This window comes from Populus trichocarpa, chromosome 3 (assembly GCF_000002775.5).
Source record: "Populus trichocarpa isolate Nisqually-1 chromosome 3, P.trichocarpa_v4.1, whole genome shotgun sequence".
Lineage (NCBI taxonomy): Eukaryota > Viridiplantae > Streptophyta > Magnoliopsida > Malpighiales > Salicaceae > Populus > Populus trichocarpa.
Genome location: NC_037287.2, coordinates 13,829,348 through 13,849,871, shown reverse-complemented (window position 1 = coordinate 13,849,871; position 20,524 = coordinate 13,829,348). Strand labels below are relative to the sequence as shown.

Sequence of the window (20,524 nt, the reverse complement as noted above, 5' to 3'; positions counted from 1 at the left end):
AATAATGAAAAGAGAGGATAGAGAAAGAGAAAGGAAAACCCCTCCCACTTTCCGCTTTATTTAATTAATTAATTAATTTATTTATTTTTCCACCAGATTCCAACCAAAACATCAATATCTTTTATAATCTATCATAAAATACAATTCTACAATAATCATTACGCGCGCACGCACATTTATATTCATCAATGCCAACTTTCTTTTTGTTATTAAATTCTTTCAAATTGCAATTCTTATTATTGTTTTTCTAATCATATTTCGGACAGACTTAGGAAGGTTAAGAACTAAATTAGCCCAACAACAACTAAAAAACAAAACAAACTTTTCTATTATTTTTTATGACAGAGAAAAAAAAAAAAAACCATTTTCCAATCCAAACCACCCCCACTAATTCAAAAATCCAAATTCACTTTCACAGCTTAAATCCAATCTTTCCTTCTCCTCTCATCGCCCTCTTTACTCCAAAAAAAAGAATAAAAATTTAAAACACAAATTTTCTTTTCCTTGTGCTTTTTTCCTTAAAACCTCAGTTAAGTTCTGTTTCTGCTTAACCTGAGCTCTCTAATCTCAGAAATTAAGCTAAAAAAAAGCTCAAGTTTTTATTTATTTTTTCTTTTTTCTTTCAAGATTAATTTCTCCTGTAAAAAGCTCTCTCTTCTACCTCATACTCAGCTTTCCTTTCATTTTTTTGTTCCTTTCTGGGTTTTAAATTTTGGAGCTTGTTTTTTTCCTCTTAAAAAGGATGATTTTTTTAGGTTTAATTCTCAATGAAAATTTGAACTTTTTTAATATTTTGAGATGATTTGAGCTCAAAATCAAAATGAGTTTTTAGGAAAGATTTTCATAAAAGAAAAATCTCCTTTAAAGGGTTTAAGCATGGAAACAACTGTGAGTAGTAACAGTGGTGGCGCGGGGGTAACAGTGGTGGCATCCGATGCTCCTTCAAATTACCAAATCGCTCCTAGGTCCGACAGCAACCCGAATTCAACACCTGGATCTGCGCCACCTGCTCCGCCGCAAGCTCCGCCGCAAGCTCCACCTCCCCACCCGTCGCCCGCGGCGGCGACTATGCCATTGAAGAAGAAGAGAGGGAGGCCTAGAAAGTATGGTCCAGACGGGAGTGTCACCATGGCTTTGTCTCCGAAGCCGATTTCGTCGGCGGCTCCAGCACCATCTCCTCCGGTGATTGATTTCTCAGTTGTGAAGCAAAAGAAAATAAAGCCAGTGAGCAAGGCCAAGTTTGAGCTGGAGAATTTAGGTAAGGAACGGAGAAGTTTGTCAATTTATTTATTCCCTTTTGAGCTAAAGTGTTTTTTGTGCTTAAAGTTTGAATCTTGGTAAGAAACTTGACATTTTTATAGGTAACCTTTTGAGCTTAATTGTTTTTGTGCTTGTTTTAGGTTTTAAGTTTGGATCTTTGATGTTTTTATATGTTGTTTTTTGTGTTGTCTGTTTCAATGTTAGAGAAAGTCGGGTGGTTTTTAGTACAGGTTCTGTGAACGTGGGACCTGTGAAATGATGCTTCAGTTGAGATCTTGATATGTGTGTTTGAGTGTGTGTGGTGGGTTTAGAAAGAGAACGAGGGTATGTGAGTTGGTGTGTGGTAATGAGGGAATCTTGTTATGAGGGTGTTATTTTGGCACTTATGAACCCTTTTTTGGGGAAGAGAATTTGTGGAAGGTACTGTTGTTGGGTACTTGCTAAAAGACCGGTAAAGGTCTGCTGCTGTGTTATGGTTTAAACAAAATTGGAATAGAGAGATCTCACCGATTTCCTTCCTAAACAATGGAGGAAGTTTTTTTAGTTTCCATGTTTTGCTGATATTTATGGTGGTTCTGTTTACCGTGTTTTGTATTCTGGATATTTTTGTGGCTAGTTTTTAGATTCTTGTTCCTTATGCTGTGTGATCATTTCCTGCCAAATGGGTCTGGATGTAAGTTGCCGAACTTGGCCTCTTTTATCATGGTGGGCTGCTTGCTCACTTGCTGAAATTGGCCTTCTCTCCCCGAGCAGTTCTCAAGGTTCTTAATATCCATGTAGCTACTACATGAATCATATAGAAGAGAAGAATTGTGGTCAACTGTGACTAAGCACGCACAATCTAGTTACGTAGTTGTGAGTTTTGACTTCTTATCTCTTCCATCTCCGGTTGAGTTGGGCTACTTGGTTGCTTCCTGGAATACAATTTTCTAGCTTAGATGATAGAGAGCGAAGATGGGAGTAATTATTTTGTAGTTCTCTATCGACCTGGGTAACCAGCTTCATGGGTGCTGCATTACTTGGAACTTTTTTCAAATTGCAGCAGAGACCATAAAATGCATGGCTGTCTTTTGAACATGTCATCAGTAGAATGAAGTGCCATCTATTCCCAACAAGCCATTGACAGTTTACTTTAGGCAAGACACTTCATTTCTTCATAGTTAATTGAAAATTTGCATATTATTTATCAAGTAAAAAGGGTTTTGCTTGACATTTTCTATAATCCCTCCTCAATTTACCTGGTGTTTGATTATTTCACAGACAAAATCCATGAGTTTGAACTCTTGAGACCACCTCTACTGGGCAGTCTAAGCTCATGAATGATTATCTTGCTACCCCTTTAGCAACAGTGCTTCAATTTCTGGCATTCCTGTTTTCTTTCTGTTTTCAAGTAGCAGTGTTGAATCTGATGCATAGAATTGAGATTCCTGCTCATGAGTAATCAGGTAGCTTAGATGGTGCATTGGTTTTACCCCCCTTGGAGGATTGTTCCATTTGCATGAAACACCATAATAGCTTTACATAATTATCTAGAAATCGGGTCATAAGACAATATCCTTAAGCCCTTCTCTTAATTAGAGAGATTCTGTACTTAGAGAGGCTCTTCTTTTGCTATGAGATGGCTTTGAGCTTTTCCTTTGGTTGTTTGAGTTAGTTACCTACACCCATGCCCTATAGGTTGAGGAGCCTTTAACAACTGTTGCTGAGAACTTCTGCCTGGAGGTTGAAGAGTCCCCAAATATCTTTATGCTGGTACTCAAGTCATACCAGTTATTGATGCATGAGACTTTTCTATGATTATGCAATTTTTAAGTTCTTGATGGTCTGCAGAAATGTCACTTTTTTTTATTGGTAATGCTGCCTTAGAAAGCAATACGAGCTGTTTTTCTCTGGCCATGCCACCATAAGGTTTCATGTAGTCTTTTTCCACATCAATGGGGTCTCCTATTGCCGAAAAGGCCACCCTAAATATGATGTTTTGCCTGCTTTTCTTTTCAAAGCAAGAATTCTGAATTTGAAATTTCTGAAATTTTCTGCCTTGGTTTTCCTATTACCTTTGAGGTGCATTATGTTGCTTGAAGTCTGTGAATTGAGATTCTGATTGCGGAATGAGAATTTCCGTGTCTTGGTTGCTGATGCTTTGGCAATTTGATCTTCTAGGTGAATGGGTTGCATGCTCTGTAGGTGCAAATTTTACTCCCCATATCATCACAGTCAATGCGGGCGAGGTACATAACCACTGAATTTTTGTATTTATTTCTAGTATTGACATTGCATTTTTTTTCCTTTATGGCCATTTGTTCGTATAAGTGCAAACATAACATGAATTTCGTGTTAAAAAACTGTCGCTGGGATTTGAGCAACTGTAAACATTAATCAGGATGTCATATATTTCCAAAATAGAGAAGGCAGAAAAAATTGATTAAAAACTTTGCTTTATGTAACATTCCCTGATATCCGGTGAAATAGCCTGGAAGTTGCAAAAACATTATTTTTTGTCATAACTTCTGAGATTGAATTATATGTTTTCCTATGATTCAAGGATGACTTACATAAATAGATTATCATTTTGGTTGTTTAGGATGTCACAATGAAAATCATATCATTTTCCCAACAAGGTCCTCGAGCTATATGCGTGCTCTCAGCTAATGGTGTGATCTCCAGCGTTACACTTCGTCAGCCTGACTCTTCAGGGGGTACACTAACATACGAGGTGATGCATTTTATCCTTCCTTATGTACAATGATTTCTTTAAAACAATGGTTTGCCTTTACCTTAAAGGTGCACTTCTGTACAAAAGTTCAGCAACTGCACTTCTACATTAAGAGTTTCTAACAATTCTAATCAGGAAATCTGTGTCATTCAACTCTTTATAAAATGAAAAAGAAACATATGCTTGTGGTTGGTGATGTGTTCCATGCTGGGATTCATCATAAGCTCTTGTTTAGAATTAATTCTCTTCTCCTGCTGCTTTTTATACTTGGGTTACGATGCTGGTTGTTCATCTAAAATAAAGGTCTTAGTTTAAACCTTTAGAAGTTCTTCAAAAGTGGATGTTAACATGGTCCTGGAGTCACATTTGTAAAGTGGGATCTTTATCTACTTTGCTCCTCCTCTTACTGGTGCCCTTTGAACTTGTAAACTACTTTTCCTCACTAATTCAATATTGGATTTGTAATAACACTTTAGGACCATTTGTTAACTACCTAATCCTAGCACCTCACGTTGCTTGTACTTTTTTATTTTTAATATCTATTTATCAATCTTTTCCCCTTGATTTTTCCAGGGTCGCTTTGAGATATTGTCTTTATCTGGTTCATTTATGCCCACTGAAACTGGAGGAACAAGAAGCAGATCTGGTGGGATGAGTGTTTCATTAGCAAGTCCTGATGGAAGAGTTGTGGGTGGTGGAGTTGCTGGTCTGCTGGTAGCTGCAAGCCCCGTACAGGTTGTTTTTCCAATTTAACTGTTCTCCCCAATCCCAGTGCACTATCTAAACTGTGGTGTTAAACCTATGTCAGAAGTAATAATCATCATGGATGGCTTTTGAGACAGAGTTTGATATTCCTTTTCCTTTTCTTCTTGTTAATTGATTAGGTTGTAGTAGGTAGTTTTCTGGCTGGGAACCAGCATGAGCAGAAGCCAAAGAAACAGAAGCATGATTCGTTATCAGGTGTCATGCCGACTGCTGCCATTCCTATTTCTATTGCTGATCCTAAATCCAACTTCTCATCTCCCTCATTTCGAGGAGATAGTTGGTCTCCTTTGCCTCCGGAATCAAGGAATAAGCCGGCTGACATTAACTTAACTTTGCCAGCAGGGTAATGGGGTTCACCTCAATTGTGCATCAAAAGGCTTGTCACTGACGACAATGGCATTCAACCTCCAATCTTATAATCTCACCTTCAAGTGTTGTTTTATCTGTAATTTTATCAACAATTTATCAGTACTGGCATGTCGATTTTACCTATTTTGTTTTTCAGGTAGAATTTTAGTTAGCTGATTCGTTAGGCCCCTGTTGCTGTTGTGCCATGTAGAATAGCTGATGTAATATTTACCCCCTAGAGTTGCCTTTCTCGGGATTGATGGACTCTTGCAAATTGCTGTTATTTCTAACATTTCATCTACTCTTTTTAAAGGCTGCTAATGTTGCTCTGCGTGATGCAATAGTGCAACTTCTTAGAAATAGTTGTAATGGCATTTTCAACTATTTTTATAATTTTTTTTCTCGTTATGCTTTGAATGTATTTATTTTTAATTATTTTTCCATGTAATCATACAGGTTCAGTTTATCGCAGCTGTTTAAGATTCTCTGTATTTTTGCAGTTCCAGATCAATATATAAACAATTTCCAATGCCAGAAACCAAAGCAAAGCTAACAAAGAAAGGCAGAGGTGTTGATTTTTTTATGTTCTCTCCCCTATCTGGTTGCAAAACTGCAAGTGGGTCTTCCATAAATGTACAGTACTCCCACTAAAGTCAGCTCCCTATCAACATCAGCATGTCAATGAGATCAAGCATTTCAGATGCAACGTCCAAAGAGTTCTAAATTCCCTGGAAGCGCACGCATATACGGCACGTAACTGGTTGTTTTTAGCGTAGTTATTGAGCTCAGTCATGGGTTGACCGACATGTAGCTAGGTTTCAGGGGTTAAGCTGAATTAACTTAGAAAAATTAAAGAAAATAAAATATTTAAGATTTTAATATTTTATATAATTTTTTTTGAAACAATACATTTAAATATAGATTATTAAAAAAAATATAAAAAATAATTTTTACTATAATTATCTCACATCAAAGAGTTAAGAAACAATTATAATGAATATAAGATATATATAAAAAAATATGAACGGTACATTGAGCTCGGGCTACCATGTCTGAGCCCACTTTTCTTGGCCCCAACTGTACATTGAACTCGAGTTACCAAACCCGAGCCCAAGGGGTTTTTTTGGGCCTATTTTGGAGGAATGTTTTAAGTCTATTTTGAGAGGTGTTTTAGGTTTATTTTATTTGGATCCATCAGCAGCCCCCAAGTCTTTGTGGTATTAATCCGTAAATATTTATAAAAATATCTAGTTATCATGATGATTTTATTAAATTTTTTTCATATGAGAAGAGGGGTTGAAATCTCAGGTAATAAACTGCAGAGCCCGTGTGGAAAGGAGAGCCCGTGTGGAAAGGTGTGCACCATATTTAAAAAAAATTCTAAATATATAAAGGAAAATCATGAAGGAACCATGTTTAGAAAAAAATTTTAGGAGTGAGGTGACATATAAAATATACGAGACTTGAAATATTTTTATAAGAGATCAAGAAAATTTATGGGAATTGTTTTTTTAAAAAAGCAGAAATTTTTTTAAAAGGCAGAGAGTAACAAATCTATTTCTTTTAAAATTAATTAATTTAAAATAAAAAATAATTCGAAATTTTTCAAAAACGTAGTTTAACCGTATAGCCAAATACATCCACAATCTAAGAAGCTCTGCGGAAGTTTCTACCTTATGATTGAAAACTTGGGTCGCTAGAAATAATGACCTAAACTTCTGTGAAATTAAGTGTCATATACCATACCAATTAAAAAAACAGCAATTTCCGAGAATCACACATCGGTTGGCCTCACGTATAACCCCATGCAACTATATAATGGAAACCCCATTGCAAATTATTTAGAAAAGCACTTATTTGCTTAGCTGTATCATCTATTTTTGTACAAGGAAATGAAGCTCGTTGCGTTACCAGTGTCTCTGTTCTTAAATGCTTCTCCGGTTCTGAACTTTTCATCTGCTGTGTTTTTGCATTTGTTGCTCAACATCTTAATTTGGGTCATCGTTTTATGGAGTTATAAGCCATCCAAAGATGAACTTGATGGACTCTGGCTACCTAAACCGTCTTTATGTGAATATCCATATGTAAAGAAAAAAGGTGAGAATCAGAGCAATGGGAATGCTGAATCTTCATGTGAAGTTGCTGGAGACACATGTTTTAAGAGTAAGAGTGAGAATCACAGAAATGAGAAGGATCGGGACAATGACAATGGCAAAGACAATGATGAGAAACACAGTTGTTCTGATGGTTGTAATGAAGACGACTACAACAATGGGAGTGCCAGTGTGATTGGTTGTCAAGATGTTGCAGAAGAATTTGATGATAATCTGGAGAAGAGAATTGAAGACTTCATTGCTAAGGTTAATAAAGGATGGAGGGAAGAAATGTTAAGAGAAGGGACCAATAAACAATCACCTTCATCATAAGTTGTGGTTCGAGTAAACACGTATTGAGACTACAGTCAATAATTTTTGCAGCTCCCAGAACCCAGAATTTCTGCAGGGGGTTCTCTTCATCAAGCTTCCCTTTTGTACTCTACTTTGGTCTTTGCCTTACTGATGTGTCTATCATTAGGAAGACAATCAAATATCGAATGCATAAGCATAAAGGTACATACTTGTATTTTCTTCCTACTGGTGTCATCGCCCAAAATGAGGCGGCTGAAGTGAGAAAGAACGATCCAAAACGTAGCTTAATTGGACAGAATCCACTATAAGAAAGCCCTGAATTCATAATATTTTCAGCAAAGACACCCGAACGTTTTGTTAAAGCTGTCTTCGGAGTCCAGTAAATCTCACTTGTCCATTCAAGTGTGAGACTGGAAACCAGACTTCGTTTGAAAATGAAGAAAGAAAAAGCAAAAATCTAAGGTTATTATCAAGTATATGATGCTACTTATAGTACTATAATATTCATTATTTTTTATTTTAAATTAATTTTTTTATATTTTTAAATTATTTTGATTTTGACTTACTAATATTAAAAATAATTTTTTTAAAATAAAAAAATACTTTAAAAAATATTTTAATTTTCTTTCGGCCTTTCAAAGTTAATTTAGAGAAACAACACCAGAAGATCCTCGAGACTGACTTCAATCATATCAGCAGACTTTATTTGATTTTTTGTCGTTTTCAGCAATTTCAGAGAAACTTCACCCACACACACACACACACACACAAAAAAAAAAGAAGCAAACATCGAGGGGAGATTTTTCCAAATTGCTTCATGATGTGTCAACGACGTGGTCAAATGAAACATGCGCGGAGGACAATCTGCTACTCAACTCCCTTGCTTGCAGAGGGTAAAATATTTCTATTACATTTAGTTCACGGAACTCTCAAGGTAAAGGTTCCAAGCTACAAACAAACCTGGTCAGGACGAATCCTTCAACTGCATTTTAACCTCAACTCCGGTCTGTATGCCATGAAAATAATTGACTGAACAACTAATACATTTGGGATTTTTAAAAGTTTTTTTGTGAATAATAAAGTACTTGGATTTTTTTTTGTTCTTCATTGTTTATTATTTATATGAACAATAAAGCATATGAGGTTTTTTTTTCAATTTTCAATTTTTTTTTTCAATTGAATCTTTTTATGGACAAATTAGATCAAATTATGTTTGAAATTAAAATAAAAATACCAAATTAAAAAATAGAGAACTGGAATGTAAAACATGAAAAAAATACATAGTTCACCCAAAATTAATGATAAATTTTATTTTGATCCGAAAGGTTTTTTTTTTAGTTATTGAATTTGAAAAAGAAAGTTATTGGAAAACAACTAAAAAAAGAGTTGTCAGTTTTCGTGATTCTGACAACCAAAATAGCCAAGCTTTGTGTCAAAGGATTCTATTAGATGAGAGGAGTTCGATGGTGGTTATTCTTTCCTCTAAACATGGCCGGAAAGGAAGATCAAGTTTGGATTTGTGTTTTGGGATTCAATAGATCTTTCTTTTTTGGAGTGAATTTTTGGTGTTTTGGAGTTATTTAGATAGTTTTTTATAGAGTTATTAAGTGAAAATAAATTAAAAAATATTTTTTATAACAACCCAACATGATTTTTTAGTTAGAATTTTAGAGAAAGTAAGTGACCTTTTGTATGTGTAATAAAAAAAGGGTTACGACATGCAGGCTTGGTATGTTTTGTAGGCCATGAACGGGGCCTTTTTTTTATGGGTTAGATGCGAGGCCTCTTAGATCCAACTGCATTGCCTCTTTTCTATAGCCCATTATTTTATTTTTTAACTTGTTTTAAACATTGGAAATATGTTTTTTTAATATATTAAAAAAACTCCCATTTTTAATATTAACACAATATTTTTATAAAATTATCCAGCGATTTTTTTCTACCTTCCATGACTTATCTTAGTTTTTCATCTGAATTTCTTTCTTTGTTAAAATTTGTTATTATATTCTAATACTTGTTTTCTTGAACAAATTAACAATACCCTCGCTTCTATTTTTTTCCCCCTCTCCATGAGAGAATTGTCTAATACGAAACTAAAGCACCTACGATGAGAACCCGCAGGTTGTGAGGAAAAACTTGTAAAAAAAACAAGAGATAACCTGGATAGATTCGCTATGAAAAACCCCAATACCTACGAGGGAGACATGAGAGAAAACCAGGGCAGGTGTTTTTCAGTCATCTCCAGCTTTAATTGGATTACACTGTGATCATAATTTACTCAATATATAATTATCATCGGAATAACATGACTTTTTTGAAAGGCTTGTATTAGAATAAAAATGATAAATAATGCCATCAAAACTTGAAAGCATACCAATCCCCCCAGATAAATAAATAAGTGAGTATGAAAGAAATGCTACCTTGTATTCATTGCAACATATCACATTGAGGTCGAACAAGAATCGCCTAAAACTAGATAGGTGGTATGTGTTTTGTTGCTGATAAAGTTAATTTTTTATAACTTAAAAAAAATAATCAAGTGTTATTAATGCATTTTAAAACTTAAAAGAATTATATGACTCAAGTTATAGACTCTACTAAAACCAATAAAATAATTTAATTTAATTACATGATAAAAAAAAGCGACAACAGCAAATATATCAATGTTAATCTAGGTTAACATTTCATACTCTTGATCTGGACCATTAGATTAAAATCATTGTATAGAAAAAAATTATAAAACTTAATTTTCAACAATTCAATGTTAAAAGATAAAATAAAAAAAATCAATTTTAAAAAAGAATCCAACACAAAAAAGAAAAATCAATTAAAAGAATGAGAACGAAATTTCACATAAAATGAAATAAAATAAAATGATGTAAAAGTTTTAAGCCAATCCAAGTTTGAGGTCAAGTTATTCTTATAGAAAGTAAACAAAGAAAGAAGTAAAGAAGTTTAATCTTCAATAAACCTAATATTAAAAAATGAAAATGAATAATAAAATCAGTGTAGAAAATAGAAAAAGAAAAGGCCAATATCAATTTGGGTTGACATTTCATGCATATGACTCAGGTCATAAAATTAAGATCATGGAACAAAAAAAAACTACAAAGTTCATATCCTAATTAATATAATGTTGAAGAATAAAATTAAAAAAATAAAATTAATTTCAAAAAAGAATCCAAAGAAAGAAAAAACAATGAATACTAAATTTGATTAAAAATAAAATTAATTAAAATGATGGAGGATGAAATTGAAACACAGATTCAATTAAGAAAAGGATATATATATATATATATATATATATATATAAAAGATCATATTTGATATAAAAATCAAATAAATTCAAATGGTGATGGATGAAATTGAAAAAAAAAATTTACAACAAATAAAGATCAATAAAAAAATAAGAAATACTATTGAAATAAAAACAAAAGGGAGAACAAGTTTTTATTTTGGCTATCCAGCATGAATCCCAAGGTGTGGAGAGAGAAAAGATAAGGGAAGGAAAAACTTTCATTGTTGGTTGTAATGCTACATGTGTCACCTCAATGGATGCATCATCACTCGTGGATGCATCATCACTCGACTCTTCAGATAGCACGGTGGTTGAATATTTTTTGTTACCATGAGATGTCACACGCATCACCCAAGAGATAAGAGTAACTCTCACTTGCTAATGAATGTCAATCATTTTTTTATTAAAATATTATTTTATATTTGTTAAAAAATTCAAATTTTCTCTAAACCAACATGATTATAACAAAAAAAAAAAATTAAGTAAAAGTTGAAAATGCTTCTTGACTTCAATTTAATAATTTTATGATTTTAAGGATAATAAGAATATTTTATTGTGCTTGGAATAATAAAAAAACTAAAAATCACCTGAATTTTTTTTTTTAGTTTTTTACTTTTAAAAATATAAAGTAATTTTATTATGAAAAAAAATATTACAACCAATTTGTTGTCAATTAATTTTACAATGACTAATAAGTCATCATAAAAAAAACTCTTGGAATTTGTTTGTGAAGAGTAAAAATGATCATTTCATTATGTAAAAGGATCAACTCTTGTAGGTTTTTTTTTTTTTGATTAATTGATCTTAAACTTCTACAAATTGATGATTCCAATAATTTATTAAAGAAAAAATTCCAGCTGAAGTCGAGTTGCTTCCAACATCTTGAAGAAGGCCACTTAAAACCACATCAATTGATTGAAAAATTTTTCTGACAACTGTATTACTTTTCAGACATGTTCCAAGAACTGAATCACCAAGGTAGGATATTCAAGCTACAAAAAGTCAAATAAAAATAAGAAGAAACCAGCAGGGGACGACAAAATATCATGACTTAGCCAAAAGCAGTGGAACCTCAAATGTTATTCAATAAATGAACAGCATTCTTACAGTCCTAGAACTGGAACTATATCAGTTACAACAGGCCCCTTAGTTTGCACAAGGGAGCAGTTTACGGTACCCAGTATCTCCAATTCATTCCTCGCTGGAGCAGGCAATTATCCCAACTAATCATAATCACTGTCTTCCAAGGCGGTCAAAATCATCCTGTAAACAACGAGTAAAACAATCTTGTTTTAGTTTCTTCACTAATGATTATGATATGTTTTAAAGGTAGCAGCTATATGGCATTGTCACCTACCAGAAAATCGAAAGAAACAGGAGAACAATGAGATAGCCTAGTTTGAAAAGTCGTTGTTTCTTTTCCCAATTGAGCATGTTGAATATCTCGGTCACATCTACCAGATGCTGTCTTCGTGTGTAACTAATCAAAAGAATGAAAAAGGTTGGAAGAAGCAAAGCATATCATGTTCCATCATGAGTAACCAGCAAAATACAAAGCTTAGCATATTCCCAAGTCACAATCACTGCAACAAAATGAGATTATTTACGTGATGATCCCTTTAAGTAATGCATGAGGTTGCTTCTATCAGCAAGGTAAGCAAGAGAGTGTTAACCCTAGCTATATATGAAATCAATCCAACTTGCCTGGGAGATCAGGGAAGACCCTGACCCATCAACCCCAAAACTTAAAAACTGTGGCTTGAGAACCTCACAATGGCAACACAGAATGTAATATAACCATGTCAGCCCAATGAATCATAAAATCATAATGATAGTTCAAGATTAAGATGGAGAAAAAAAAAAGCATTGATGCATCCACTGTGAGTAATGGCAGAATTTCGGATAGAAGTCTAACTCCAATACGAACATGGCTAAATAATAGAAATGACTGTCCTAGATAGACTGACAAACATGAAATAAACAGTGCAAGACTCAGAAACTATGTGAAGCTCATGATAGGGATACAAATAGGTTGCTTGAATATGAGTTCATGGCTCCAAACATGGACACTCAAGTCCAAGTAGCATTCAAGGCTGTACTTCTAAAGCATTGAAGCCTTCTAAAACCATAGCTATTTAACTACTTCTCATGCTTCTGTCTAACAATTGAGCGAATAATCAACTTGACCAATCATGATAGCTTGGATTGAGCGGCAGTTAGTTGAAAATATTTTATTCACACTGCATTGATGAAACGGTATGCTTTTCACTGGTAGGCAATGAATGTTTAGCCTTAGTACAGTAGACCTCCCTCTTAAAAGCTACATCTCTATCTCTCTCTCATAGACAGATAAACAACCATTTTCAGATGTGAGCAAAGTATAACCCTTCAGAACAAAGAAGAAGATAAAACTTACAGCCTCGCGTTGTAATAAAGGTATGGAACACACAAAAGTGACATACACCAGTGCCCTGTAACAAGAAAAAATAAGCACAAAACCCCTTCTGTTATATACTCTGGCAAAATCACTTTATTTATCCTAGATGAGGAATCGTAAGGATTGATGTAATCAAACTCCAGATCCGCCAAGGCCATCAGCTGCAACAAATTCTTCAAAATGTCAAATTCCATTTTTCAACATTATACACCTCAAAACATACACGCAAGCAAATGCCAGACTTATCCATACATGTAGCAATTCCCAGACATTTTTTCTTTGAATCTCTTTAGCAAACATTCTCTAAAATCATCTTACTTGTTACAGTTACTCTACCTAAAGCTGAGGCTTTTTAATAAAATGGGTCTTCGCCATTATCCACAGAAAACAATAAATTCCAGGGCCTTATCAAGTTGGACAGTGAATTGATCAAAACCAATAAGATAAACAACCCATCAGCATTTAACATTATCCACTACCCAATAAGCAATCGAAGTCAAAGAATGAACAAAATTGATAGAAACAAACACAAAACTTTCAGCAAAACCCTAATTTACTTAATTTTAAAAGAGATAACATTCAAAAATCACCAAAAGTTATGAACTTTTGAAAGGTATTAATTTGACCAAAATAAAAAGTAAAGTAGAGAAAAATAAGTAAAGGGGTTAGAAGAATGACCTGAAAGATGACGATAACAATTAAGGAAATAAGGATGAAGAAGGATATCAACCATACAAAGAGATCTCCCATGCTCCTTACCCTACTCTTAAATCTTTTCCTCTCTTCCCTTTTAACTCTGTTTCAAATTTTTGTTAGCTCAGAAAGAGGCACAGCCAAGTGATTGCGTTGGTTTTCGTTCTGTCTGAAATGCAACAATTCCTTTCTTGATCGCTTTTCCTTGATTCGATAATTTAGGATTCTAACTCTTTCTTTCTTTCTTTTTCTGGGCTGGGTTTATAAATGAGTCCAAGTAAGTATGTACATAGTTCAGTCTTCCGACATCGAAGTTTCCATGTAGAATATTTGTTCTGTTCTGTTTTTTTTTTTTTTTTTGAAAAAAAGGCCTCCACCCCACCAATTCATACAGATTATTTAAGAAGTATACTACGGTTATTAAATAACCATTTTTTTTTATGATGCTTCTAAATCTAAAATGTTAAGGAAGTTTTTTTTTTGTTGTGTTTAGATAATATATGATAATGTATTTATGTTCATCTTCTATTCTTCATAACTAAGAACTCTTGGGAATTGGTAATAGAAATTGGATTTTTTGTTAAATAATTTTTTAGGAAATTTTAGAGATTTTTTTATACTTAAGTCAATAACTTTATTATAAAAAGTTACAATAAATAAATATTATATTCTAAAAACAAGAAAGTTTATTATTAGTGTATGTATAATAAATATTGAGCTTAGGCTGATTTGTTACATCAGTTTGATTTGATATTATATATAGTATATGTAACAAGGCTAAGAGAAAAAGAAATTCTCATAAAAGATATAAACAAAAGAAGAAGAGGAAACTCAAGACACTAAACATGCTGTATCATACATGAAGAATCTTTTGAAAAAACCTAAGTTGATTTGATTGCAAAAATATTTAAATTTCTATCGGAAGAAAGCTTGGGAACTATTTGAGCATCAAACAAAAGTGTAAAATTTCACTACTGCTAAATCGAACCAACGTTTTTACATAGAAATTACATCTGTGCAAGTACGGGTGCACAAATAGTTTAACTCTAATATAGAATTTATCTGCCCAGCATAAAAATGTAGAATTTTCAATTCCCATCTGCACAACAAGAAGCTGATTAGTGTAAAGCTGATTCTCCAACTGATCACCAGTAATGTGCCGTGACCGTATCACAGGAAATGCTATATGCATAGCTAGGAGGAGTGCTCTGGGGTATGAAAATCAAGGGATGATCGCTCACTGTTTACAGATTATGCTAAGTTGTAAATGTTGATGGATCTTCTCTTTCCTTTTTGGGGAGGTAAAGAGGCACCGCACAAGGCATCATCAACGTTTACAAGTTAGAGAAACGGAAGGAGTTATAGCAAGAAATCCATCAACTTTGTCAATGGAAATGGGTATTTAATTGCCATCTTTGTTCCCTCTGTGCAAGAAGAATTGACTGCGTTTGAAGGCTTCGAGCACAAGAAGAAATTTCTAGACCCCAAGTTTATCAACTTCTCATCTGGCTTCAAACCTGCAGCACAATACCAACATCGTCACAAGCTTTGAATATATAAGAAAACAGCAACAAAAGAAAATGACACAACCCAGCTTCACAAAGATTAAATACAGGATTTTTCATCTTGGGCCTCGAAAAGCTGCGAAAGGTTTGTTTGGGCTGATTTTAGCAGTTCTATTTAAAAGCACATGTCTATAAGACTATGAAATTGGTCTGGCCACTCCTGGATAATTTTTATAAGTCATGTTTTGATAAGAGACGGATGGGGAATAAATACCCAGAATATATCTAACTAGCTATTCAGGGTCATAATTTTTTCTTAAAAAAAAAACTAAGCAAGCAAGCTATTTTGATATATTGTTTTACATAAAAAAAATAATAATTAAAGTGTAAATCGAAAATCTTACGCAAACATCTAATCAAATAAATTGATAATCATCTAAATAAATAAATAAATAAAAATCATTAATAATAATTCAAAGATAAACTGAAAAAACTGAGAGATAGATATAAATCAAGACATTTGATCTCGCAAAATAAGAAATTTACCCGTTTATATCAATTGAATTTTTTTTATTAAAATCAATAAACAAAATAATAGAAATAGAAACACATATGAAACTGATCGAATAAAAAATAAGAAAAAAAGTATTATACAAGACTGAACATATTAGAAATATTATTTTAAAAGAAATATTTTTTATAAAATAAAGCTAATTTGTATAAAAATAATTGTTCAAAAATTAAATACAAACAAAATATATATAAAAAAACCTCTATTTTTTAAAAAAACCATGTGAAACTCATGGTCTAGGTCATAAGATCGAGATAAACTGATAGAAAAGAAATTGAAGATAACCACAAAACTAATCTTTTGTTGAGAAAATAATGTAGAGTGATAAAATCATAAAAGAAAATGAGAAAGAAAAGGATGTCGAAACACATTAACTTTTCAAACTCGTTACCCATGTTATTAGATCGGAAGCACCACAAATAGAAAAAATATGAAGTTCAATCCCCAACAAATCAAACAAGGAAGGATGAAACCAGAAAAAAAATCAATCACACAAAAAATTATAATTAAAAGAATGAGGGTGATAATTAAATAAAACATAAATTAGAGGGCATAAAAAAATTAAATTGAAGGGTTAAATTGAAAAGAAAAAAAACTTTAACAAAAGGAAAAAAAATAAAAAGAATGAGGGCTAAATTGAAAAAAATAAAACAATATAAACTTTGATTGAAGAAATTGAAAACCAATAAAAATTTAACAAAAGAGCCAAGAAAAAAAATCAGAAATCAAAAGAATAGGGACTAAATTGAAAACAAATAATATATGACAACTTATAACTAAGGACTAGAAAACATAATTTTTTTTATGAAAGGATCAAGGATGAAAATAATCAATAAAAAACATAAGGATTGAAATTGAAAAAAAAAATGATAGACATGTAATTTCTCTAGAAGAAAAAGAAAAACAGGAAGAATAAAAAAATAATTGTCAGCGACAAATCGCCCATCATTTACCATCATGCACCACACCAACAAGAATACGATACAATGACATTTTCAAATACATGGTTAAATAACAGGTTTGATCACCAGATGGCGTCGCACGCTCCTCGCAAAGGGCAAGGGCGCCACCTACATGCCAACAATTTTTTCGAGTAAAAAATTATTTTTCCAACTTAAAAATACCATAATGCCTTCTTGAGCTTGAAAATTAAAAAAAAAAAAAAAACAAACTTACGTGAAAGGGGAAAAATGTCACTAGACATATGCCTTGTTGTTGGTCTTTTCTAAAGATAAAAACATATTTTTACTGAAATATAAGAAGCCAAAAACCAAAAAAAAACATTTGGTCAACATATCTATTTTTTTTATTATAGGGATAAAAAAGTATTTTTATTATTTTAAATTTTTTTAAAAAACAAAATAATTTATAGTCAACAGTTCTAGATTTTGTTGACCTTAAGATAAATACATCCCAAAATTATTTTTTAAAAAACTAATATATCTCTAAATAATTTTTCATTGATACCCCGTCAACAAGACTCCCATGTATTCCACTCACTAACAAAATAATAATTAGTGTAGCAACTCACATTACACGCAATACATGTTTTTCTGTTAACAAAAAGGAACTCAGATTAATTGACAACATTAATTATTAAATTTCAGGCCAATTAACCATGAAAGAAATTTTTAATAACCACGAAATTACAAAACCAGAGGAGTGCCTTTAAAAATAAAAATAAAATCACGAAAACATGAAAACAGAAAGTATACACGCAGCCAAGAACTTACTTTCCAAGCTAAACTGTGAGTAATGGAGCTCAAACCGATCGGGGTCAATCTGCTCTAAGAGTGGCCTTCTCCTTTCCTTTACGTAAATATCAATCGCTGACTTTACCAAATCCTTCACTGTATTCTCTGGTGACAAAATAACATGAACAGGCCCTAAACTCCTTTCTATATTTACATTCAGCAGCAACTTCGTCAGCACTCTCTTTGACGATGACTCATTTTTCTGCTTCGCCGAGATAAGATTTCTGGGAACCGATATCAACCCTCCTCGACGCCGTACAAGGCCCGAGTATCTCTCCGGTGGGAAGGTCTCCAACGACCTCTCGGAGGTGGAACGACGGTGCCTGCTTTCGATGACGTGGCGAAAGGTGAATGGAGAACGGGAAGTCATTGTTGATGTGTATACTTTTTTCAAAATAAAAGGTTAGCTGAAGAAGTTTGTTATTGTTAGGGTTTTAGTAGAGAATTAAAGAGGTTTTGATGCATCAAGAGATGGAGGTAGAGGAAGGTGGTGTTCAGTAACGTCAATAATGTTTGGATTTTGAAAGGAAAGGCGGAAACTTCCTAGAAAGTGTTAACACATGCGATTGCCCTTGGACTTTTGGATAATAACACACAGAGTTTTGTTCTGGATATCCCTTCTACGTCTTTCCTAGTTTTCTTTGTCACTTTGGAAACAAAAATATTTTGCATCTGGTTTGGATATATACTCAGATCATTGCTCGCATGTTAGAGATTGGATTTTTTTTTTCAAAACATAAAAAATATTCAAGTGCTATTAATTTTTTTTTTAATAACTATATGGATATTAATTTAATGTAATTAACATGACTAACTCACATATTCAAATAATCTAGATAATTAATAAAAATATAGTTTTTTTTTAAAAAAATTAAGACGATATCTTTTTTATAAATATTGAAACGACAACATATTAGTTCGGCTTGAATTAATTTAGGTTAACCTACCAAATCTATTCTTAGGTCATGAAATCTTGATAATTCATTAGAAAACAGATAAAAAAATTATTGTTAAATCCAATTTTCAATTAACTCAATATTAAAGGATGAAATTGAAACAAAATTCAACTAAAAAAATGAGTTGAGTCAACCTGAGTTAACTTATCAAAAATAAATCAAGAGACCAGGATAACCCAAAAAAAATTGAAACAAATTACAAAACTCAATTCTCTCAATCAACTCATTGTTGAATGGTAAAATTAAAAAATCAATTAAAAAAATATAAAAAACCACTCGAGTAAACCAAAAAAACCCATGAACCGGGTCATGAAACAGGAATAACCTCATAGAACTCAAGTCAAAACAAATTATGAAATTTAATTCTCAATCAATCCAATGTTAAAGGATAAAATTGAAAAAAAACCAACTAAAAAAATAAAAATACAAAATAACTAAAAAAAATAGTATTTAAAAGATATGAACAAAACAATTTAAAAATTCAAAGAGATGGGGTATTATTTAAATTGAAATAAAAAAATTAATGTAAGATAAAAAAATAAAAACAAAAGAGAGAAGGTATTAATTAAAAATTTCACAAAAAATAATAAAGAGAGAGAGAGTTCAATTGTTATTGAGTCTGGTTAACTAACCGAGTTCAGGCATGTTTGGGCTTGTAAACACATGCACACGCACTTGAGCTTATATGGTTTTTTTTCCAGTAATTAGTGTCATCCACTTCTTTTTAGTTTTTTTTTTAAAATTAAAGCAGATAATACATCACCTACTGCAAAGATTTCAAGTGGCTAGAAAACAGCAAAAGGTCGGGTTTTTTTTGTTGGACCACAAAACCCATTTCCACCAATTTTTCATATGAAAACACCTAAAAATACCCTGTAAACCTCAATAAATCCATTCATAACATTAAAAATAGCAAAAAAATCAGTTAAAGATCACAAAAATAACCTAAAATAAAAAAAACTTTCTAGGCCTATGTTCACTTTTTGTCCGGCAAGATGAAGAACAAAAACAATTGGCATCAAACTCTTCACCTCAAATAAAATATTTTGACACCTAATTTAGTTATTTTGGTTGTCGGAATCGTGACAACATGCAATTTTCTCTCTCTTCTCTCAAATCCAAGAAATATAAAATTAACAAAATAAACTTTTTAATCAAAATAAAAATTGTTATGAATTTAGAATTGATCATGTATTTTCTCTGTGTTTTACATTTCAGTTATTTGTCTTTTAATTTAGTATTCCTACCATAATTTCAAAATTAATCTTGTCTAATTAAGTCATAAAAGGATTCAATCGAAATACAAAAAAATTAAAAGATATAATTTATAAAATGAAAGGGGAGGCAGCTTTTTCATCATTCACATGAACATAAGTAGTCGTGAAACCCCATTCTTTTAGTTGTGCGGGTGATTGGCTAGGCAGGACAACCACTGTTTCGTAAAATTTTGAAATTTGTGTTCGTTTAAAATTAAATTTTTAATATTTTTAAATCTTTTTAATATACAAATCTCAAAAATAATTTTTTAAAAATAAAAAAATATTATTATAATATATTTTTTAATGAAAAACACTTCTAAAAATTATCATTAACACACTCTCAAACACCCTATACATAAATAATAATAGAAGTCTGTCATTTACTACATGGTTGCTATAACTTAAACCAAAGTTTTTAAACCCGGCCCGGTCCAAGGCCCGGGTTCCGGGTTTTGACCGGGTCGGCCGGGTCAATTCCTATTTTAAAAAAAATTCAAAATGGCGTCGTTTTAGTAAAAAAAAAAAACAAGGTTTTTGACCGGGTTTTGCCGGGTCAG

General features: G+C 32.4%; 3 protein-coding genes across 3 annotated transcripts; 1 reads left to right on the top strand and 2 right to left on the bottom strand.

The window, feature by feature from the left end:
* The first annotated feature begins 323 nt into the window (after positions 1 to 323).
* LOC7479232 (AT-hook motif nuclear-localized protein 1-like) lies at positions 324 to 5,479 on the top strand. Its single transcript, XM_052451640.1, has 5 exons — positions 324 to 1,258; positions 3,421 to 3,488; positions 3,842 to 3,973; positions 4,547 to 4,708; positions 4,858 to 5,479. The coding sequence occupies exons 1-5, from the start codon at positions 877 to 879 to the stop codon at positions 5,083 to 5,085; spliced, it is 972 nt and encodes a 323-aa protein (XP_052307600.1). The 5' UTR covers positions 324 to 876; the 3' UTR covers positions 5,086 to 5,479.
* A 6,364-nt stretch (positions 5,480 to 11,843) lies between these two features.
* LOC7465811 (protein cornichon homolog 4) lies at positions 11,844 to 14,203 on the bottom strand. The gene is made up of 4 exons (XM_002303503.4): positions 13,908 to 14,203; positions 13,209 to 13,390; positions 12,150 to 12,272; positions 11,844 to 12,055 (listed from the first exon to the last, which is right to left on the bottom strand). The coding sequence occupies exons 1-4, from the start codon at positions 13,977 to 13,979 to the stop codon at positions 12,016 to 12,018; spliced, it is 417 nt and encodes a 138-aa protein (XP_002303539.1). The 5' UTR covers positions 13,980 to 14,203; the 3' UTR covers positions 11,844 to 12,015.
* A 667-nt stretch (positions 14,204 to 14,870) lies between these two features.
* LOC18097026 (uncharacterized protein At4g22758) lies at positions 14,871 to 18,302 on the bottom strand. The gene is made up of 2 exons (XM_024596311.2): positions 17,732 to 18,302; positions 14,871 to 15,439 (listed from the first exon to the last, which is right to left on the bottom strand). The coding sequence occupies exons 1-2, from the start codon at positions 18,120 to 18,122 to the stop codon at positions 15,282 to 15,284; spliced, it is 549 nt and encodes a 182-aa protein (XP_024452079.1). The 5' UTR covers positions 18,123 to 18,302; the 3' UTR covers positions 14,871 to 15,281.
* Between the last annotated feature and the right edge of the window lie 2,222 nt (positions 18,303 to 20,524).